Raw genomic sequence first — 16,032 nt, 5'->3', positions numbered from 1 at the left:
TTTTTGCATTTATTTCTTGAAAATAATGCAGTTTTTCACAGCTAAATGTACGTACTGTTGTACTGATAATGGAAACATGGTGTAATATTTATAACAAGTAACTTTTTTTTGCATTTATTTCATGTAAAAAATATAATTTGTCCCAGTCAAATTGATATACTTTTGTGTCATGCTTTAATATTTAGGACAGCTATAACCAAAATTTTTACATTTACAGTATGTCATTGCTACAAATACATAAATTAAGTGTTAAATACATTAATCATGATGGAAAAATGCTGAAATATTTATAATAGACCACACGAACTTAATTTTATATGGTATTTTCATGTAAATTTTCAAGTATAAGAAATATTTTCTTCAAGATTGAAACTTTTTTTGACAGTATGCATATTTTCTAACTGTAAAATCAACAGCATCAATGCATTTCTTTACTGTAAGTGAAGAAAATGTTTTACTGTGATTTTACTGTAGTGTTCTGGTGACCAGAGCTGCCGGAATTTTACCATAAAAATAACAATTTTAGTTTTACAGTGTAGCATAAAATGAAAAGTCTAAACTATTTAATAATTGTATTTCACTTAATCACTTATTAGCAGCAGGAGCTGGTACGACTTAGCTTCATTTAGCTGGGGGCAGAACAAGGCTACCTGTTTCACATGTTTCCAGCCTTCATGCTAAGCTCAGCTATTCTCATCTCATTCTTATAGAATCAAATTATTTCAGAGATCATCTCCATTTGTGAACATCTGAAACATTATATGGACAGAAGTGCCCTATTAGTACCTCAGAAGCTGCCGCTGTGCTAAAACAAAGTCTTGATTATCGTCCTGATGGATTCTCCTCGATGTATCCGCTGATACACGTTTGCATATTAGCAAATAAAATTCTTTGCAGAAGAAGTCGTCACACATTTTATTTGCCAGAATCAAAGAGTCGACTTTGTTCCTATTAAAATGCACTTTATGAAGATGAGGACAGCAGCAGTGTGTGGTGTCATCGTTGCTCTCAGTGTTAATGTGAGATACTGAAAACATGAACAGTTTTCTGTTTTTCTGGGTTCATCTTGTTTTGCATGAAGTCGACCAGTTAACTGTCAACAGTCGAATGTATTCTGTACAATAAAATATGTTATAAAATCTGCCATCAGATTATTCGTCCCTATCATGCCCTGTTATTCCAGCACAGTCAGGAAAGCTGTATTTGTAAAGTATGTTTTCAGTAAATCTGACTGTGGTTACTCGTGGCAGTTCAAACAACAGTGTTCAGAAAGAGCAAACATAGAAGTTATTTACAGGTAGAATATGCAGAACTTTGTGTGAACATTTTAGGCACTTTAAGTGTTCAGGTTCAGAGTCCTGCAACCAAAAGTTTGATTTAGGCTTTTTGTAAGATTAGTGCAAATGAAGATGAGGATAAAAAAGACACAAATGAAATGAATCAAAATACCAATTAAACAATCTATTAAAACATAAAAAAATAAACATAGATATAAAACAAAGCAGAGGGACGAAACTTACACAAAAATCAAAGAATACTTGCACTGTCTGCTCAGATAAACTGCAATTTAGTTTGTATTCTATGACCCAGACCTTAAACCTTAAATTACAGCGTTAGTTCAGTTATTTTTAGTACTATTACACTATGTTGTCATTTAGTGTGCTTGCTCTGTTTGGTGGTGAAGATGTTCAGTGTTACTCTGCCTCCATCTTGTGGTCAGACGGTGTTACTACAGTTTATCTTCACCACAGCAGAATTAGAAGTCACATCAGATATAAGTGTCTTTATGTAGCGTGTTTTAAAACAACCACAATTAACCAAAGTGCTGAAAATGTTGTAAGACGTGCAGCAAAAAAAACCCCAAATTAACATTAATGTCTGATGAAGAACATCCAGCTTGGGATTACATAATCAGATTACAAAAAATTAATACATATAATCAGGAAAGATTATATTTAAATGTGCAGTTATATTATAGTGACATTGTGGAGCACTACTTGATTATATTCTGATTAAAATATGCCTATTGTAAAATTATGAAACTTTTCTTTCCCATGATTAGCGACAAATCCAAAATGAACTTCCAGCCTCCATAGTCTGTGCCAGTTTTCGTACAACAAAGATTTCACAAATCAAATTTTGGTTTAAAGTCTCTTTAGGCCTTCTGGTACAATCTAGTTGAGGTAAGACCTGTCTACACGCAAGAGTTCAGGATCAGGATCTGGTCTAATGTGGTCCAGATGTGAGAAATGCAGTGAAAACTTCCTTTATTTGCATTTTCAAAATTAGAAAAAAAAATCTTAAATTGTGCAAGCTGGTTTTAAGCTGCATTAAGGGTTTACCTAAAATGTCTACGTTCTTTTGGAGCATTTAAATTTGGAATAACTGAAAATGGGTCACTTAGTACTGTAAGTTCAGCTTTCCTTTAAGGACAGGTTTGGAACATTTTAGTTCAAATATTTTTACAGATTTTTTAAAAAATTGCCTGTGAGCCACTTCCAGCATGTTTTTTCTTGAATTTTAATTTAACATTTGGATGATAATATTTCAGGAGTTATTAAAGAAAAAAGCCTGAATTTTTCACTGTTGTTTCTCATTGTGCCATTGATTCAGAATCTGCATTATTTGACAAGATTATTAAATAATCTTTGATTATGGATGAGAAATAAAATATTATAAAATATATAAAATAAAATATCATCAAAGACCATGCAGTTAACATAGAAAACATCTGATGTCTTGCATATAGATTGTGTAGCATTAATATACAGTGATAAAAAACAGCACAGACAACATTATAAACTACATTACACACACACATGACACAATCCACAGTCAGTGGGACCTTCTAGATGTCATAGGTGGTATATTCTTGTATTTCTTTCAGCAAATACATAGCTTTTGCTGTAAAAGTTTTTTCATCTGCTAACATGTCAATTTTTTTTGGCAATGTTTTCTAGATGTGACAGCCTTTGATTTAAAAAGCTGTCTGTCCAAATGTAGTTCAGCGGTAAGATATTTTGCAGGTGTTATAGGATTAGAGCTTCTGCTGGGGTTCTGTCGTTGGATGAATCCACAGTGTGACTGTGGCGCTGATTTATTGAGGCATTTAAAGATTCGTGTTTGAGCAAACATTAACAAAAAAATTCAGATTACCATATATAGTTGCATGTCACGATAATATAAAACAAAACATGTGGAATACTTTCTAATACTGAGCAGGTATGGCTAGTTGTACAACAAAAACAAAAATACTGGGTGATAGTGTATATCAAATAGAACAAAGTTCTGGGCTTTCAAAATAATTTTAACATTTTTAAATTTAAGTTTATTTTCACGATAAAACAGCTTCAAACAAACCAGAATCTTCGAGCAGATGTTTCCTAATGATTTGAGATGGAGTCACCTTTAATTTTCCCTCTCACGTCTTTATTTGTTTGTCTGTATGTCTTCGCTTTCCTTGACCTCAGCTGCCCTGCTGCACTTCGCTTTTACTCCATGAAGTCTGTCCCTCCGCGGCTCCAGTAGAGTCTCTTCCGGCAGTGAGAAGTACAGCTGAACTGTTAGCGGTTTGTGTGAAGGTCGTGAGTCCAACCTGTGAGTATCTCTCCAAATCACAGCTATTGAACCTTGTGTGTCAAATGTTGGATGTAACGTGTTGCTTTTTCAAACAAATAGCGACTTCTGTATTTTTGTAGTTTTCCGGGGTTTTGCTGCTCTCTTGCCGCTGGCCGGTTAGCCGTTAGCTGTTATCAACCTAGCTCCGGTTAGCTCGTCATGCTGCTGTCATTAGCTCACTGCTAACAGATAGCGCGTAATTCCTAATAATTGTACACCTAAGTAGCAACACGTGTAGCCTATTTTAGTGTTTCTCCGTCTTGTGTCATTTAGGAGACAAATTATTCTAACAAGCAGTTCCTCCGTGTCGTGCTGCTCCGGCTACTTTGACCCTCCGCTGGTGCAGTTAAACCCAGACTTCCTGACGGTAGTCGCCATTATGCTGCTGAAGGACGTTCATGATGTTGACATATGTTTAATATGTGACTCTAATAGTGAGAAAGGACCAATGCTTCAGGTAGTAAAGTTAGACCTTCACAGAAAGGTCATACGATATGAGTGCTGACTTGAGTTGGCAGCCGTGCGTGATGCGTTCAGGAACACCTCAATGACAGATGAGGACCAATGGTGATAGATGGATAGATTAAACCTTTATTGATCCCGCAGCGGGGAGCTTTACAGTATAAGCTGTTGCCTGATAGAATCGTTTTTTTCTTTGTTTTCTAACTGGTTAAAGAAAAGTCAGTACTTTGGTGGCTTTATTGTGGTGACTGAAGTTACTTGATTTGTAGGTTGTTAACTTGTGTTGCACCGAAAGTGTCAAACTCATCTTAGTTCAGGTTCCACATACATCCTAATTTGATCTCTAGTGACCAGTAAAATCAGACCATAATAACCTGTACACAATGACAACTACAAATTTTTCCCTTTGTTTTAGTGCAAAAAGTACATTCTGAAAATGTTCACATTGAATGAATTATCTTTTTACAAAACATCCCGAACAACCTGAAATTTATTAAGAAATCCAAATTAAATTTCAATAACATTGTGCCTCAGTTTATCATTTCCACATTATAACTTACAGATCACAGTTTATCTACAAAGGAACACAACATTTAGTAACAGGTATCTGGAACTGAATGATATGGTATTTTACTTTATGATAAAAAAGACAAAAGTCAGACAAAAAATAGACAAAAACGAGACAAAATATTACAAAAAATGAGACCCGAAATGACAAAGAAAATAGACAAACGACATAAGCGAGACAAAAAACCCCCACAAAATGACAAAAACAATGCACAAAACAACGAATAAAACACAAATGAAAAAATAAGGCAAACAGAAGCAAGACAATATGGGAACAAAACGATAAAAATGAGAAACAAAATAAGGATGTGACTAATGACAAAAAAAAGACAAAAAACAACAAAAACAAGACAAAACATTACAAAAATGAGACACAAAATGACAAAAGAACAACAAGAAAAGCACTCAGAGTGCAGTACTCCTCCAAGGCTGCTCAGTCATATCATTTCTGGCGGATGAAATCTTTCATAAAAAATGACCTTGCGCTGAGCACAGGCGTTATGCATGTTATGCATGTGTTCGTTACATACAGATCACGTGACCTAAATATGTAGCGGGCGGCCGGAATTGATGGGACTCAGAAACACCCCCACAATTTAATCAGTTGTTCCTTGGATCATTTCCTATTAAGTCCTCAGCGGTGGATTTATAGTGGGATCACAATCATGTGATCGGCAGCAGGCAGCTGATGTAGTGTTCACTTGTTGTCATGGTTACAGTGACGCCGTGCCACTATCTCACAATGATACAGAAACCTTTAACAAATCCGTGGATCCAGACTATAAGCTGCATCACTGGCAACATCTGAGGTGGTCCTTGTGTCATTTCTGACTTTCCCTGAAAATTTCATCCAAATCCGTTAGTCTGTTTTTGAGTAACGTTACAGACAGAAAGATGCCGATCGTCACATAATTCCATCGAGGAACAATCTAGTATTTTACTTTATGATCAAAACATCTTGTCAAGGTCTAGAAATTATTTTAAATTTATAGTTCACTTCAGATCTACAATCTGCAGTTAATGTCTTCTCTGGAATTTTCACCATTTGAGGGCCGGATTGGACCCTCTGGAGGGCTGGTTTTGGCCCGCAGGCCTTATGCTTGACACCCCTGTGTTGTGTCAACTTCTGTGATCCATCAGATCCTCTGGCCACTACAAATTTAGCTGCTCTGTCTAAAAAAAAAAACAACAACAACAAAACAAAAACTGTATTCTTCAAACTGTTGTTAATCATTAACGGTGTTACGGTAGCAAAGGGCATAGTGGCAAAATGTATGGAACATTAGTAGATCAAAAAACTAAAAGTTATGTAAAGCATGTAGGTAGCCAACATTAAATCAGTCTAAATGCAAAATATGTTTGGTTTGCGTTTTCTTTATTAGTCAATATAGATGATTATTGTTTTTTTTTAATGACCTATTTTTTTGCTACGGATAATTTAAGTCATATTAAATACCATTTTAACTTGTTTATCAAGTTATGTACATATGATTTTAATGCTAATATAACAATAATGAATGCTCACATAAACAAATAACTGTACACACATAAAAATAAATAACAATAAAAGAACTGTTTCATCAGAATAAATATGTGCTGTTTCCAGCCTCTCAGACGTGAGAGTTTGATGTATTTCTTTGTTTTACTTGATAGTAAACAAAATGTTATATTGGGCTTTTGTAACTTCAGCAGCATTTCTTAAAATATTTCCTGACATCAGACACACAAAGTAACTGATCCATTTTACAAGCTATTGGCAGGAAAATTGATAATTGAAATAATTCTTAGTTAAAGCCCGGTCATCATGTCACGAGAGTTCAATATTTAAAGCACAGGTCCTGTAAATAGTGAGTTTGTCTTCTTTGCTCTCCAGGTGATCAACCATGTCTCTCCAAAAGCCACTGATGAGGGGGCTGCTGGCCAAGCGTCTGAGGTTTCATCTGTCCATCGCTTTTTCCATCTCTATCGCGGCTGCAATTGCATTCAAGGTAGGAAGAAGACAAACATGAATGTGGCTGCAGCTTCAACCTGATCATGTTATGATATAAATGATAACTAGTGCACATGGAGACACTTCAGTGTGTTAAAGCTCAGCAGACAACTGGAACAAAATGAATCATATGTGGCATCTTGTCAAGTTTTGAAAAAAATAAAATTCTCAGATGTGTCAGGAAAGTGCAACTCCAGAAACCAATTGATTTTAAATTCTACAGTGTTGTCATCCATGGTGAACCCTCTGCACCTTTTTCTTTCTTCTTACAATATTGAAATTGATGTTACGTGGTCATTTTATGTGCTGCCGATGCTGCATATTCATAAATGTTAACTTGACTATTAGTAAGCTCCTTCTTGGTGACAGAATCTGAGAAATTCTGTTTTTAACTCTAGCTTGTTTGACTTGACTAGCTGTCATATTGATTTCATATTAAGGCTACCTTATGTTGCATCACTCTGTCCACTGTTTTGTTTTTTTTTGCTGTGATGCTGAAGCATTGACATTATACTATTATTATATTATTATAGCGAGCTACTTCTGTTTAAGTTCAGACACACTGCAGAGGTTTCAACATGAAATGATCCAAAACTTCAGACAGTTTCTGCTGTTTCCTCTACCGTCTCGTCTTTGAACCTCACTGAAACTGAACATAGTTAGAACAAAACCTTGATGTAAAGATAAGACAAAATGGTTTTTAGTTGTCCAGTTTTTTGAGGATTCTTTGAGTCTTTGTTCTATATAGATATAAAATTTGAATATTTTTTAGGTATGTGTGCTTGAATATTTTTGATGTATTCAGTGTAAAATATTGTCCTTTCTACCCTGCTATAATTGTCAGTTACTATTTATTTGGCAAGTTGAGATTTTTATTTATTTATTTGGCCTTTTTGCAGCTTTATTTGATAGTCATAGTGAGAGGAAGACAGGGAAGTGGGGAAAAGAATGGGGGAATGACCTGCAGCATGGGAGCATGGGGCTGGAATCAAACCCATGACCACTGCATGGGGACTATAGAGTTTATGGGTTGCCTGCTCAACCTGTTGAGCTGCCTGAGGGCCCAAAGTAGAGATTTTTCATGAAAACGTTATCACATATTTTCCCTCACTGTGGGCTCATTTTTGACAGCAACATAAAGTCCTGCAGCTCTATGGAAACAACACAGCCATGGCTAAAAGCAGAGACAGCTCAGAAATCTGTTTTGTGCAGTAAAACAAAGTTCTAATGGCATGAGCTGGATTTCTGTAATTATTTATCTTTTAAAAAATATATTGAAAAAACGTGGACTCTCCAACACTTTACTATATAAGTTTTATTGTGTATCTTTTTCAGTTTACCAGACTTCTCGACTGTCTGCATTATGAAAGCCACAACCTGCAGTTCAGTCAAAAGTCCCAGTTTTTGACATGTTGCTGCTGAGTCACGCATTGGTTTTCAGTTGCATTAAGAAAGACAAAATTTTTTTTTTTCTGCAGATTCTGACAAAAATGTTATTTTCTTTTTTGTTAAACGATGAAATATCCAGATTTTAAGCTTAGATTTGATTGACTTAAACAACAGAACTGTTACACATGTTCAGTTGAATCCAGTTTTCATTTAGTGTTTAGTTTCTTGCTTTGGTAAATGTAAAGTTTATTTTTTATTATTTTAAAGTTTTTTTGAATCCTCTGGTGAGGTTTGGTGTTGAGAAGATCAATTAAATCCAATCCAGCGTATAATAATGTAGCACCGAGGTTTCCCTCATCTCACTGTATACAAGTACAGGTACATTTGTCATGTACTGCGTAGGACTTTACAGTGTTTTTAATGTTTTCTTTCATGCTCTGGTCTCTTGTTGCCCACAGTACACAGTGACAGAGCCCAGGAAACAGGCCTACGCTGACTTCTACAAGCAGTACGATGCCGTCAAAGAGTTCAAGGCCATGAGGGAAGCCGGTATCTTTGAGAGCGTGCGACCCTCCGGGGAGTAAAACCACTGTGAGTGTGTTTTTGCACCACAACAAACATCTACAGCATCAAACTCCAGCATCATGTGTTGTCTTTAACAGCTGCATCTTCTGTTTTCTCCCTGCAGCTCTGCCCCCCTGTCATTCATTCCTGGTCTGAAGATGGTTCCTGTCATGTTATTTACTGATCAGATGTGAACATCGCTTCGCTGTTTTGTTCCTCTAAAGAAAATAAACTATTCTAATGATGTAAGAGCTGTTTTGTGTTTGTCATCTTTATTAAATGTAATCTGTAATTAACTCTAATATAACTTTCATTGATCAGACGACCAAAAATGTGAGTATTTTGAAAAGTTTGGGGAGCAGAGGGGTGTTCATGAAGCAGGTTCAACACAGCTGGGCTTTCTTCGTGGAAGATGACAAAAACTAAAGCCTCAGTTTTTATTTCATTCATTGACAAAAGGAAAAAAAAAATTCAATACAGCACAAAAACAAAGTTTCCAAACTTCTGAATGACAGGGAGCAGAAAGAAGAACTTCATTTCTTTGTATTTAAATATTGCTGGTTTTAATTACATTTTTAAATCTGTGTGATTTAGATTCTTTTGATTCCTTGTCTAGATCGTTACATAAATTGACCTCTTTTACAGACATGAAACGTTTCGTTAACTTCGTTCTAAATCTTGGTTTTATGACGATCTGTGCTCCTTTAAGTTCTACTGACGTTCTCTTTTTGTAAATCTGTTCTGGACATTAAAATTTCTCTATGAGCTTTATTTATAATCTACAGAATACTATAATATGTGGTGAAACTTCAACATTTTTAACTGAAGGAATAATGGGTTTGTAGGTTCTCTATTTTCAACTGATTATTCTTATGGATCTTTTCTGTAAAATGTAAACTGGCTGGATGTTTGTCTTACAGGCATTTCTAAACTTCAACCCAGTAGGTCAGATATGGAACAATCGGAGAATTATAGAACATGTACAATGCTTTGTTGTCCAACAAATCCCTCACTTTTTGACATTTTTACTCAAGTATAATTATGTGATATCCAGTTCAGATTGTCATGACATCCAAAAACTTAATTTTCCTCACTCTATTCATTTCAGTACCATCTGTATTCACTGAACAATCAATGTCTTTCCCTCTGTTACTACATATAAAGTTAGTTTTTCATTCAGTCAGAATGAACAGGTATCATGAAGGTGGTTGTCAGCTTTCTTTGTCAACTCAGGCTTTCTGCTTCAAATTCTCTGCGTTTAACAGGTCATTTGACACTTATGCACAAAATAAAATGATGGTATGCAGCTGCTTCAGTCAGAAGGATGTTTTAAGATGATCATCTGTACACCGCTTAATCGTCTGTAGGGTTGAGGGGGGCTGGAGTCTGTCCCACCTGACTGGGTGAAGGAAGGCTGTTTTAAGATCAGTCATGCTGCAAACAGCTTTCAGATGTTTTTAGCTTTAGAAATTTGCTGCTAATTATTTTCTGGTAATTGTTCAAGCAGTTCATTATTCCAGCTACTGAGGGCTGAAATCAGATTACTGACATTTGAGCTTAAAGGTTTTAGTTCAGGAGAGACAACGTGTTTTAAAATTTAAAAAAACATTGTTTATTCAGTCTTTATGTTTTTTTAACAGACACAGTTTCTGGTAAACCAAAGACCTTGGTGAGTTAAACACTGATTCAACACAAGAGGCCAGACCATGAGGAAGTTCAGACATGTCTGGAATAACACAAAGACAAATTTAGAATGCCATTGAGGCTGCTGTGCCACTCAGGTCATTTTATTGACTTTTATCTTATTTTGTAAATGTTATGCATCTCTCCATGTCCATCAGGGGTGTCAAACATGCAGCCCGTGGGCCAAAAGCGGCCCTCCAGAGGGTCCAATCCAGCCCTCAAAGTGTAAAATTACAGAGAAGACATTAACTGCAGATTGTAAATTAGTAAAACTATAAAATCATTTCTAGACCATGACAAGTTGTTTTGATCATAAAGTAAAATACTAGATTTTTCTTTTGTCGTTTTGTGTCTCATTTTTGTAATATTTTATCTTGTCTTTGTTGTTTTTTGTCTTTTTTGTCTGACTTTTGTCGTTTGCCTCATGTTTTTGTCATTTTGTTTCTCATTTTTGTCGTTTTGTGTTTCCTTTTTCCTCGCTTGTGTTTTTTGTCCAATTTTTTTGTGTTTTGTAACCTTTTTAAATCAAATTTTGTGTCTCTTTTATTTTGTCTCTTTTTTCATTTTGTGTTTAATTTTTGTAACATTTTGTCTTGTTTTTGTTATTTTTCGCCTTTTTTTGTCTGATTTTTGTTGTTTTGATCAGAAAATAAAATACTATATCATTCAGTTCCAGATATCTGTGACTAAATGTTGTGTTCCTTTGTAGACACACTGTGATCTGTAAGTTATAATGTGGAAATGATAAACTGAGGAACAATATTGTTGAAATTGAACTTATATTTCTTAATAAATTTCAGGTTGTTCATGATGTTTCGTAAAAAGATAATTCCAAAAAATGTGAACATTTTCAGAATGCAATTTTTTTTGCACTAAAACAAAAGGGGAAAATGTGGCGTTCTTGTTATTTTTTTTATAGGTTATTATGCTGTGAGTTTACTGGTCTGGTCTAATGGAACCTGAACTAAAATGAACTGGACACCTCTGCTTGTAACACAAGTTAACAATGTACAGGTCAAGTAACTTCAGTCACTACAATGAAGCCACCGTTCTATCTGTCTGTCTTGTCTGCCTGTCTGCCTGCCTGTCTGTCTGTCTGTGGATGCTGCATGTGTCGCCCCCTGCTGGTGCGGTGTGTCCCTGCAGTCTTTGTCTGCACCGCCTTCCTGCCCACTCTGCGCTTCACTTCCTGGTTTTTTTTCACGGCGGTCGCCAAACGGTCTGTCAAACAAGTCCAAAGTTGTCCGGACCCGGGGGAGGATGAGCCCGGCAGCGGCGAGGAGGACACGACAGCCGACAGGCCAAGCTTGTGCAGCGTGTAAATGGCGTTTTATAGAATGAGAAGCAGAGGTTGTGTTTCTGTGGGCTCCCGGGCAGCGGCGGCAGGTTAGCTGCTGTTAGCTGCTGTTAGCATCCAGTGTGTAGTTGGAAAGCAGCTCGCTTCAAGTGATTCAGAGGAGTCTGCTGAAGAGGACAAACATGGAGAACAAGGACAAAGTACAGATGAGAAACCACCCTCGAAGGTAAGCTATGCTGAGAATGAAAACACGGCGGGAATAGTCTGGCATCTCATTGATTTTATCTGTTAGCCTTCGGTGAAGTTTGGCTGAAAATGTGCCAAATAGACAACCAGCCTCCAGCACCGAGTGTCCTGTCAGTAGGTCACATCACATTACAGCACTAACTCCAGAAGATACGGTTAAACTCACTCATTTAAGCATTTCTGGATGCATTTCCAGCTCCTCGGTCTAACTTTCTTATCAGATGTTTCCTGCTGTTCTGTCAGTTGAAGGCATTCTGGTTGAATGTTGAAGTATAACAGCTCCTCTGAAGTATTTTGGACATTTCGGTGTCTCAAACTGCTTCCTTCAGTCTGTCTGTAAGCCTGTGTTCTTACAAGTTAAACATGAGTCTAGGGCTACAACTGACGATTGTTTTCATGACGGTAAATCCAAAACAGGTCTGAGTGATGTACAGAAAACTAAAAAGTCACATTGCCACTATTTTTGACAGACATTTTAATAGGAGTAGTGATTGTGGAGGAAATAGTCATCTTTGCATTTGATTTCCATTGAAACAAATATAAAAACAATGATATTTAGGTTCTGTTGCCTCATGATTTGTTGGCCGAGACATCTCTGAATCTCCTACCATTTGGATTTTGCATACGTTTAGCCCTATTCCAAAGTGAGTGGTACATAAGTCTGTCCCCTCCAAAACCAACAGGTACTTCATTAACTGTAATGTAACACAGAGAAAAGCAGCACATGAAGCTGGAACTTGCCCATTTTGCTTCACTGATTAACAATTACTTCCACATAGCTCGTACTGAAGGGCCTGTGTTGACCCGACCTGCTGCATCGTATCACTATCAAAGCCCCGGTAATCCAATTAAATGCCTTAACTGTGTTTGTAGATCTTGGCTTAGCTGCTTTAATCTCATCAGGTTTAACCAAATGAGCTCCGAGCAGACACAGGTGCAGCGTTCTGACAGCAAAGCATGTGGGAAATCACAGACCACAGCGCTGGGTTTGTGGCAGAGAAATGAGGCCACTGGAAAGAGTGAGGTTGAGACTTTAATGAAATGTCGTGTACGCAAAGCATGTGGGTCGTCATCATGTCAGTCCAGCGTGTGACTGAGGTGTCTTTTGTATTTATAATACATGCAGTCAGTTCAGTTATCCAAATCTGATGAAGACCAAACCATAAATACAGATGTTGAACTAAAAATCCTGTTGGTCGTTTGTTTTAATGTGGTAATGTTTAGGGTTTAGTTCATTTTAGGTTTGTCTTGATCTATAATCATAATTATTACAGTTAAAGCTGAAACATTGTTTTGATTAATTGGCCAACTAGTTTTGATATTCCAAATCATTCACTGTCTTTAGCTGTGCATATTTAAGGATTTGGTGCTCTTCTGTGAAAAGTGTATATCATATCAGGTCCCATTAGGAGGTGACCATTTGTATTTTTCATAGTTTTTTCAAACAGAAATCAATCAAAAATGAGTTACCACCCATCCATCCATCATATATTCTATCGGGTCCCGTTAGAGGTGACGATTTGTATTTTTCAGTTTTCTGACATTTTATCAAATTCGATCAAAAATGAGTTAGCAGATGAACTGCGAATGAACACTGAATAATTTTTTTTAATGTAGTCTAACAAATCTCATCTCAAGTTTGTTTGACGCCCTAAACCTGCATGGTGCTTGGTTTTTATAAAATCTTTTAGTGGTTTTGTAATGTTAGTGCTGGTGGTATTTGCTTGAGATGAGCTGGTCCACTTGTGCTCTTCAAACTATGAGGAATATCGCCACAGATACTGTCAGAAACCTGTGACAATCATCAAAGAAAGCAAACCTCAAAACATAACACAGTTTATTAAATGACGTGCGCTTGTTTGTAGTTTAGGAACTGGTTTGTTGGTTCATTGTGTTTGTCACTAGGAACTGATGAGTTCCTATTCTGTCCACTTATCAGGAGGATGACGGTAAAGCTCGCTGCTCGGTTGTTATCATGTCCACTCACTTGTCCACTGTTTCCTCATCGAGCTGATGTAAGAGTGGAGTTCAGAGTTACTTTCGTCCCTTTTTATTGATGCAAGACAGGGTTGGAGTTCATTCTTCCTCCTTAATGTCTTATTACGATACTTAGAAGCAATTTATGACCATTTCTTCTTTTTTTACTGACTGTGGGCTCATTTTTCAAAAACAAAAAGTTCTGCACCTTTTGAAAACAGTGGAAGTAGAGAGAATTTAAAACTGTAGTTTGTGCAGTTTATTTTGTACACATTTATAAATGATATATGCAGAATAAAGCCATTTTGATGAAATAAAATCAATGATTAAATCAATGATGATTATTTTTTCAAATTATTTTAACAGTTTTTAATCGCGTTTTCCATGAACTTCAGTATAATACACTTTGTTTGCGTCACACATGTAGGAAAATACAGAAACAGAACAGCTGCTGCAGTATTTTGGTTCCAGTATTTAGTGCTGTCATTTTTTGAAGAGTAACTTGCATTTAAAGCCTACTGGTGGATTCTTGATAGACATATGCATGAATACACTCTATTGATGCTGCCTGAGGGTTAGGGATAGCCAAGCTAAAAGTGCATGTAGCTGCCGTTAGGAGCCTTTTCGTTGCCTGTATTCGTGCATCCACCAGTCAGCCGCATCATTTAACTAGACTGACAGGTAAAGTGAATAACATTAATTATCTCATTACAATACAGTGTTCTGCTTGGAAGCACTGGGTCCTGCATTCATGTGGATGCTACCCGAGCAAGTACTACCTATGTGCATAGTGTTGCAGACTTCGTACACCGATGCAACGGATGATTGATGACCTAATTTGTTGCCAACAAATGAATTCTCCCTGTCTGGGAACATGCAGCGAGTGGACCAACTGATGTCAGCACCGGAGAACAGAGGAACACTGATTAGCTATGGTACTCCCTGGGTGCTCACTAGTGTGCTGCAAGCTGGTTAAACAACAGCTAAAGTAGCAGGAAAGTCAGGAGGTCCTCGGTTTACGACGTCCGCGACTTAGGCGTTTGTTGTTACGTCGGAACTGGTTCAGTGGAAGTAGTTGGTGAGCGGAGCGGATGAATACTGTATGTATTGTAGTCACACGGCACTGTAAGACGGCTTTGTTTACATTTACCGCCACGTTGGATTATGCTGCATTCACTACCTTCATTATGGCTCCCAAGCATAAGGACCCCCTGTATAGTGGTTGAAATTTTCACTACTGATATCCAACATTCGTGACTCCATCGAGTCAACAACGTTAGTGCAGCCAGTGAGCACCTCTTCTTAGGAAAGCCTTGCACCTCATCCTCAGCTTGTCAAGTTATCACAGAAACTACAGGACTCTATGACCTTATTGCAGCAACCACTCTGTCACTGGCCAGTACCGGCCCAAGCATCACAACAAACGCCCGGCTGCACTGAAGTGGCTACTGGCGGCCACTTCGATGAGCCAGTGGACAATGAAAACAGCCATCAAGTTTTAGCAGTATGAGGCAGCTGGTTTTAATGTTGTGGCTGATTCGCAAATTAAAATTTTACATCCTGTGCTTCCCTCCCATTTTTTCTGGCTATTAGCTGCTTTGACACAAAATTAGGCCTCAAATCCTACTTTCTGAAGTGTGTATAGAGACAGGATTTGGAGCGTTTGTAGGTTTTGGTAAATCTAAAACTTCAACTGAGCGGTTTAAAGAAACTCTTTACAGTTCCTTCTTAAATTGTCTTAAATATTAAATGTATTGATTGTAAGATTTGGTTGGATCATTGCTTCACAATGAATCAAATTTTTCATCTTCATTCAACCGAAATACAACTTTGACTGTATTTATTTTAATATTTTTCAATGAGTATGAAGGAATAATGCAAACAGCAGTCGGTACTGAATGTACCAGAAATACTGTGAATGTATTCCTAGAAGTAAATTAGACAGAGTGGTCCTTCACCATATCGCGGTTCGCTTTTCGCGGTTTCACTGTATCGCAATTTTTAAATTGCATTTGGTATTGCAGGTTTTTCACCATATCGCAGGATTTTGCAGTATGTAGGTATTTTTCTATATTTATTATTGAGGCGAGCTGCGTTGAAGAACGACGCTGAAGGATATCTGGCTTTTAGGCACTCTGCAACTGGCAGATGCTTTTATTTTGACACACATACTGTAGATAGCAGCAATATTAAAAATGTGGCAGGAAGTGATCAAACACACTTCACACTCACGGTCCTG

The 16,032-nt window shown here is 37.0% G+C and overlaps 2 protein-coding genes across 2 annotated transcripts in view; both read left to right on the top strand.

Moving 5' to 3' along the window:
• Positions 1–3,447: 3,447 nt before the first annotated feature.
• On the top strand, positions 3,448–8,839 carry LOC111568420 (cytochrome c oxidase subunit 6C-1). The gene is made up of 4 exons (XM_023270066.2): positions 3,448–3,597; positions 6,521–6,635; positions 8,485–8,617; positions 8,715–8,839. The coding sequence occupies exons 2-3, from the start codon at positions 6,531–6,533 to the stop codon at positions 8,608–8,610; spliced, it is 231 nt and encodes a 76-aa protein (XP_023125834.1). The 5' UTR covers positions 3,448–3,597; positions 6,521–6,530; the 3' UTR covers positions 8,611–8,617; positions 8,715–8,839.
• Positions 8,840–11,455: 2,616 nt separating this feature from the next.
• LOC111568406 (serine/threonine-protein kinase 4-like) overlaps positions 11,456–16,032 on the top strand; it is a 44,923-nt gene continuing 40,346 nt past the window's right edge. The window contains exon 1 of the mRNA XM_023270052.3: positions 11,456–11,796. Coding sequence (XP_023125820.1) covers positions 11,753–11,796 — 44 coding nt within the window. The 5' untranslated portion in view covers positions 11,456–11,752. The remainder of the gene's footprint in view (positions 11,797–16,032) is intronic.

The sequence above is a fragment of the Amphiprion ocellaris genome, chromosome 5, assembly GCF_022539595.1.
Source record: "Amphiprion ocellaris isolate individual 3 ecotype Okinawa chromosome 5, ASM2253959v1, whole genome shotgun sequence".
NCBI lineage: Eukaryota > Metazoa > Chordata > Actinopteri > Pomacentridae > Amphiprion > Amphiprion ocellaris.
This window is presented reverse-complemented; position numbering and strand designations above follow the sequence as displayed.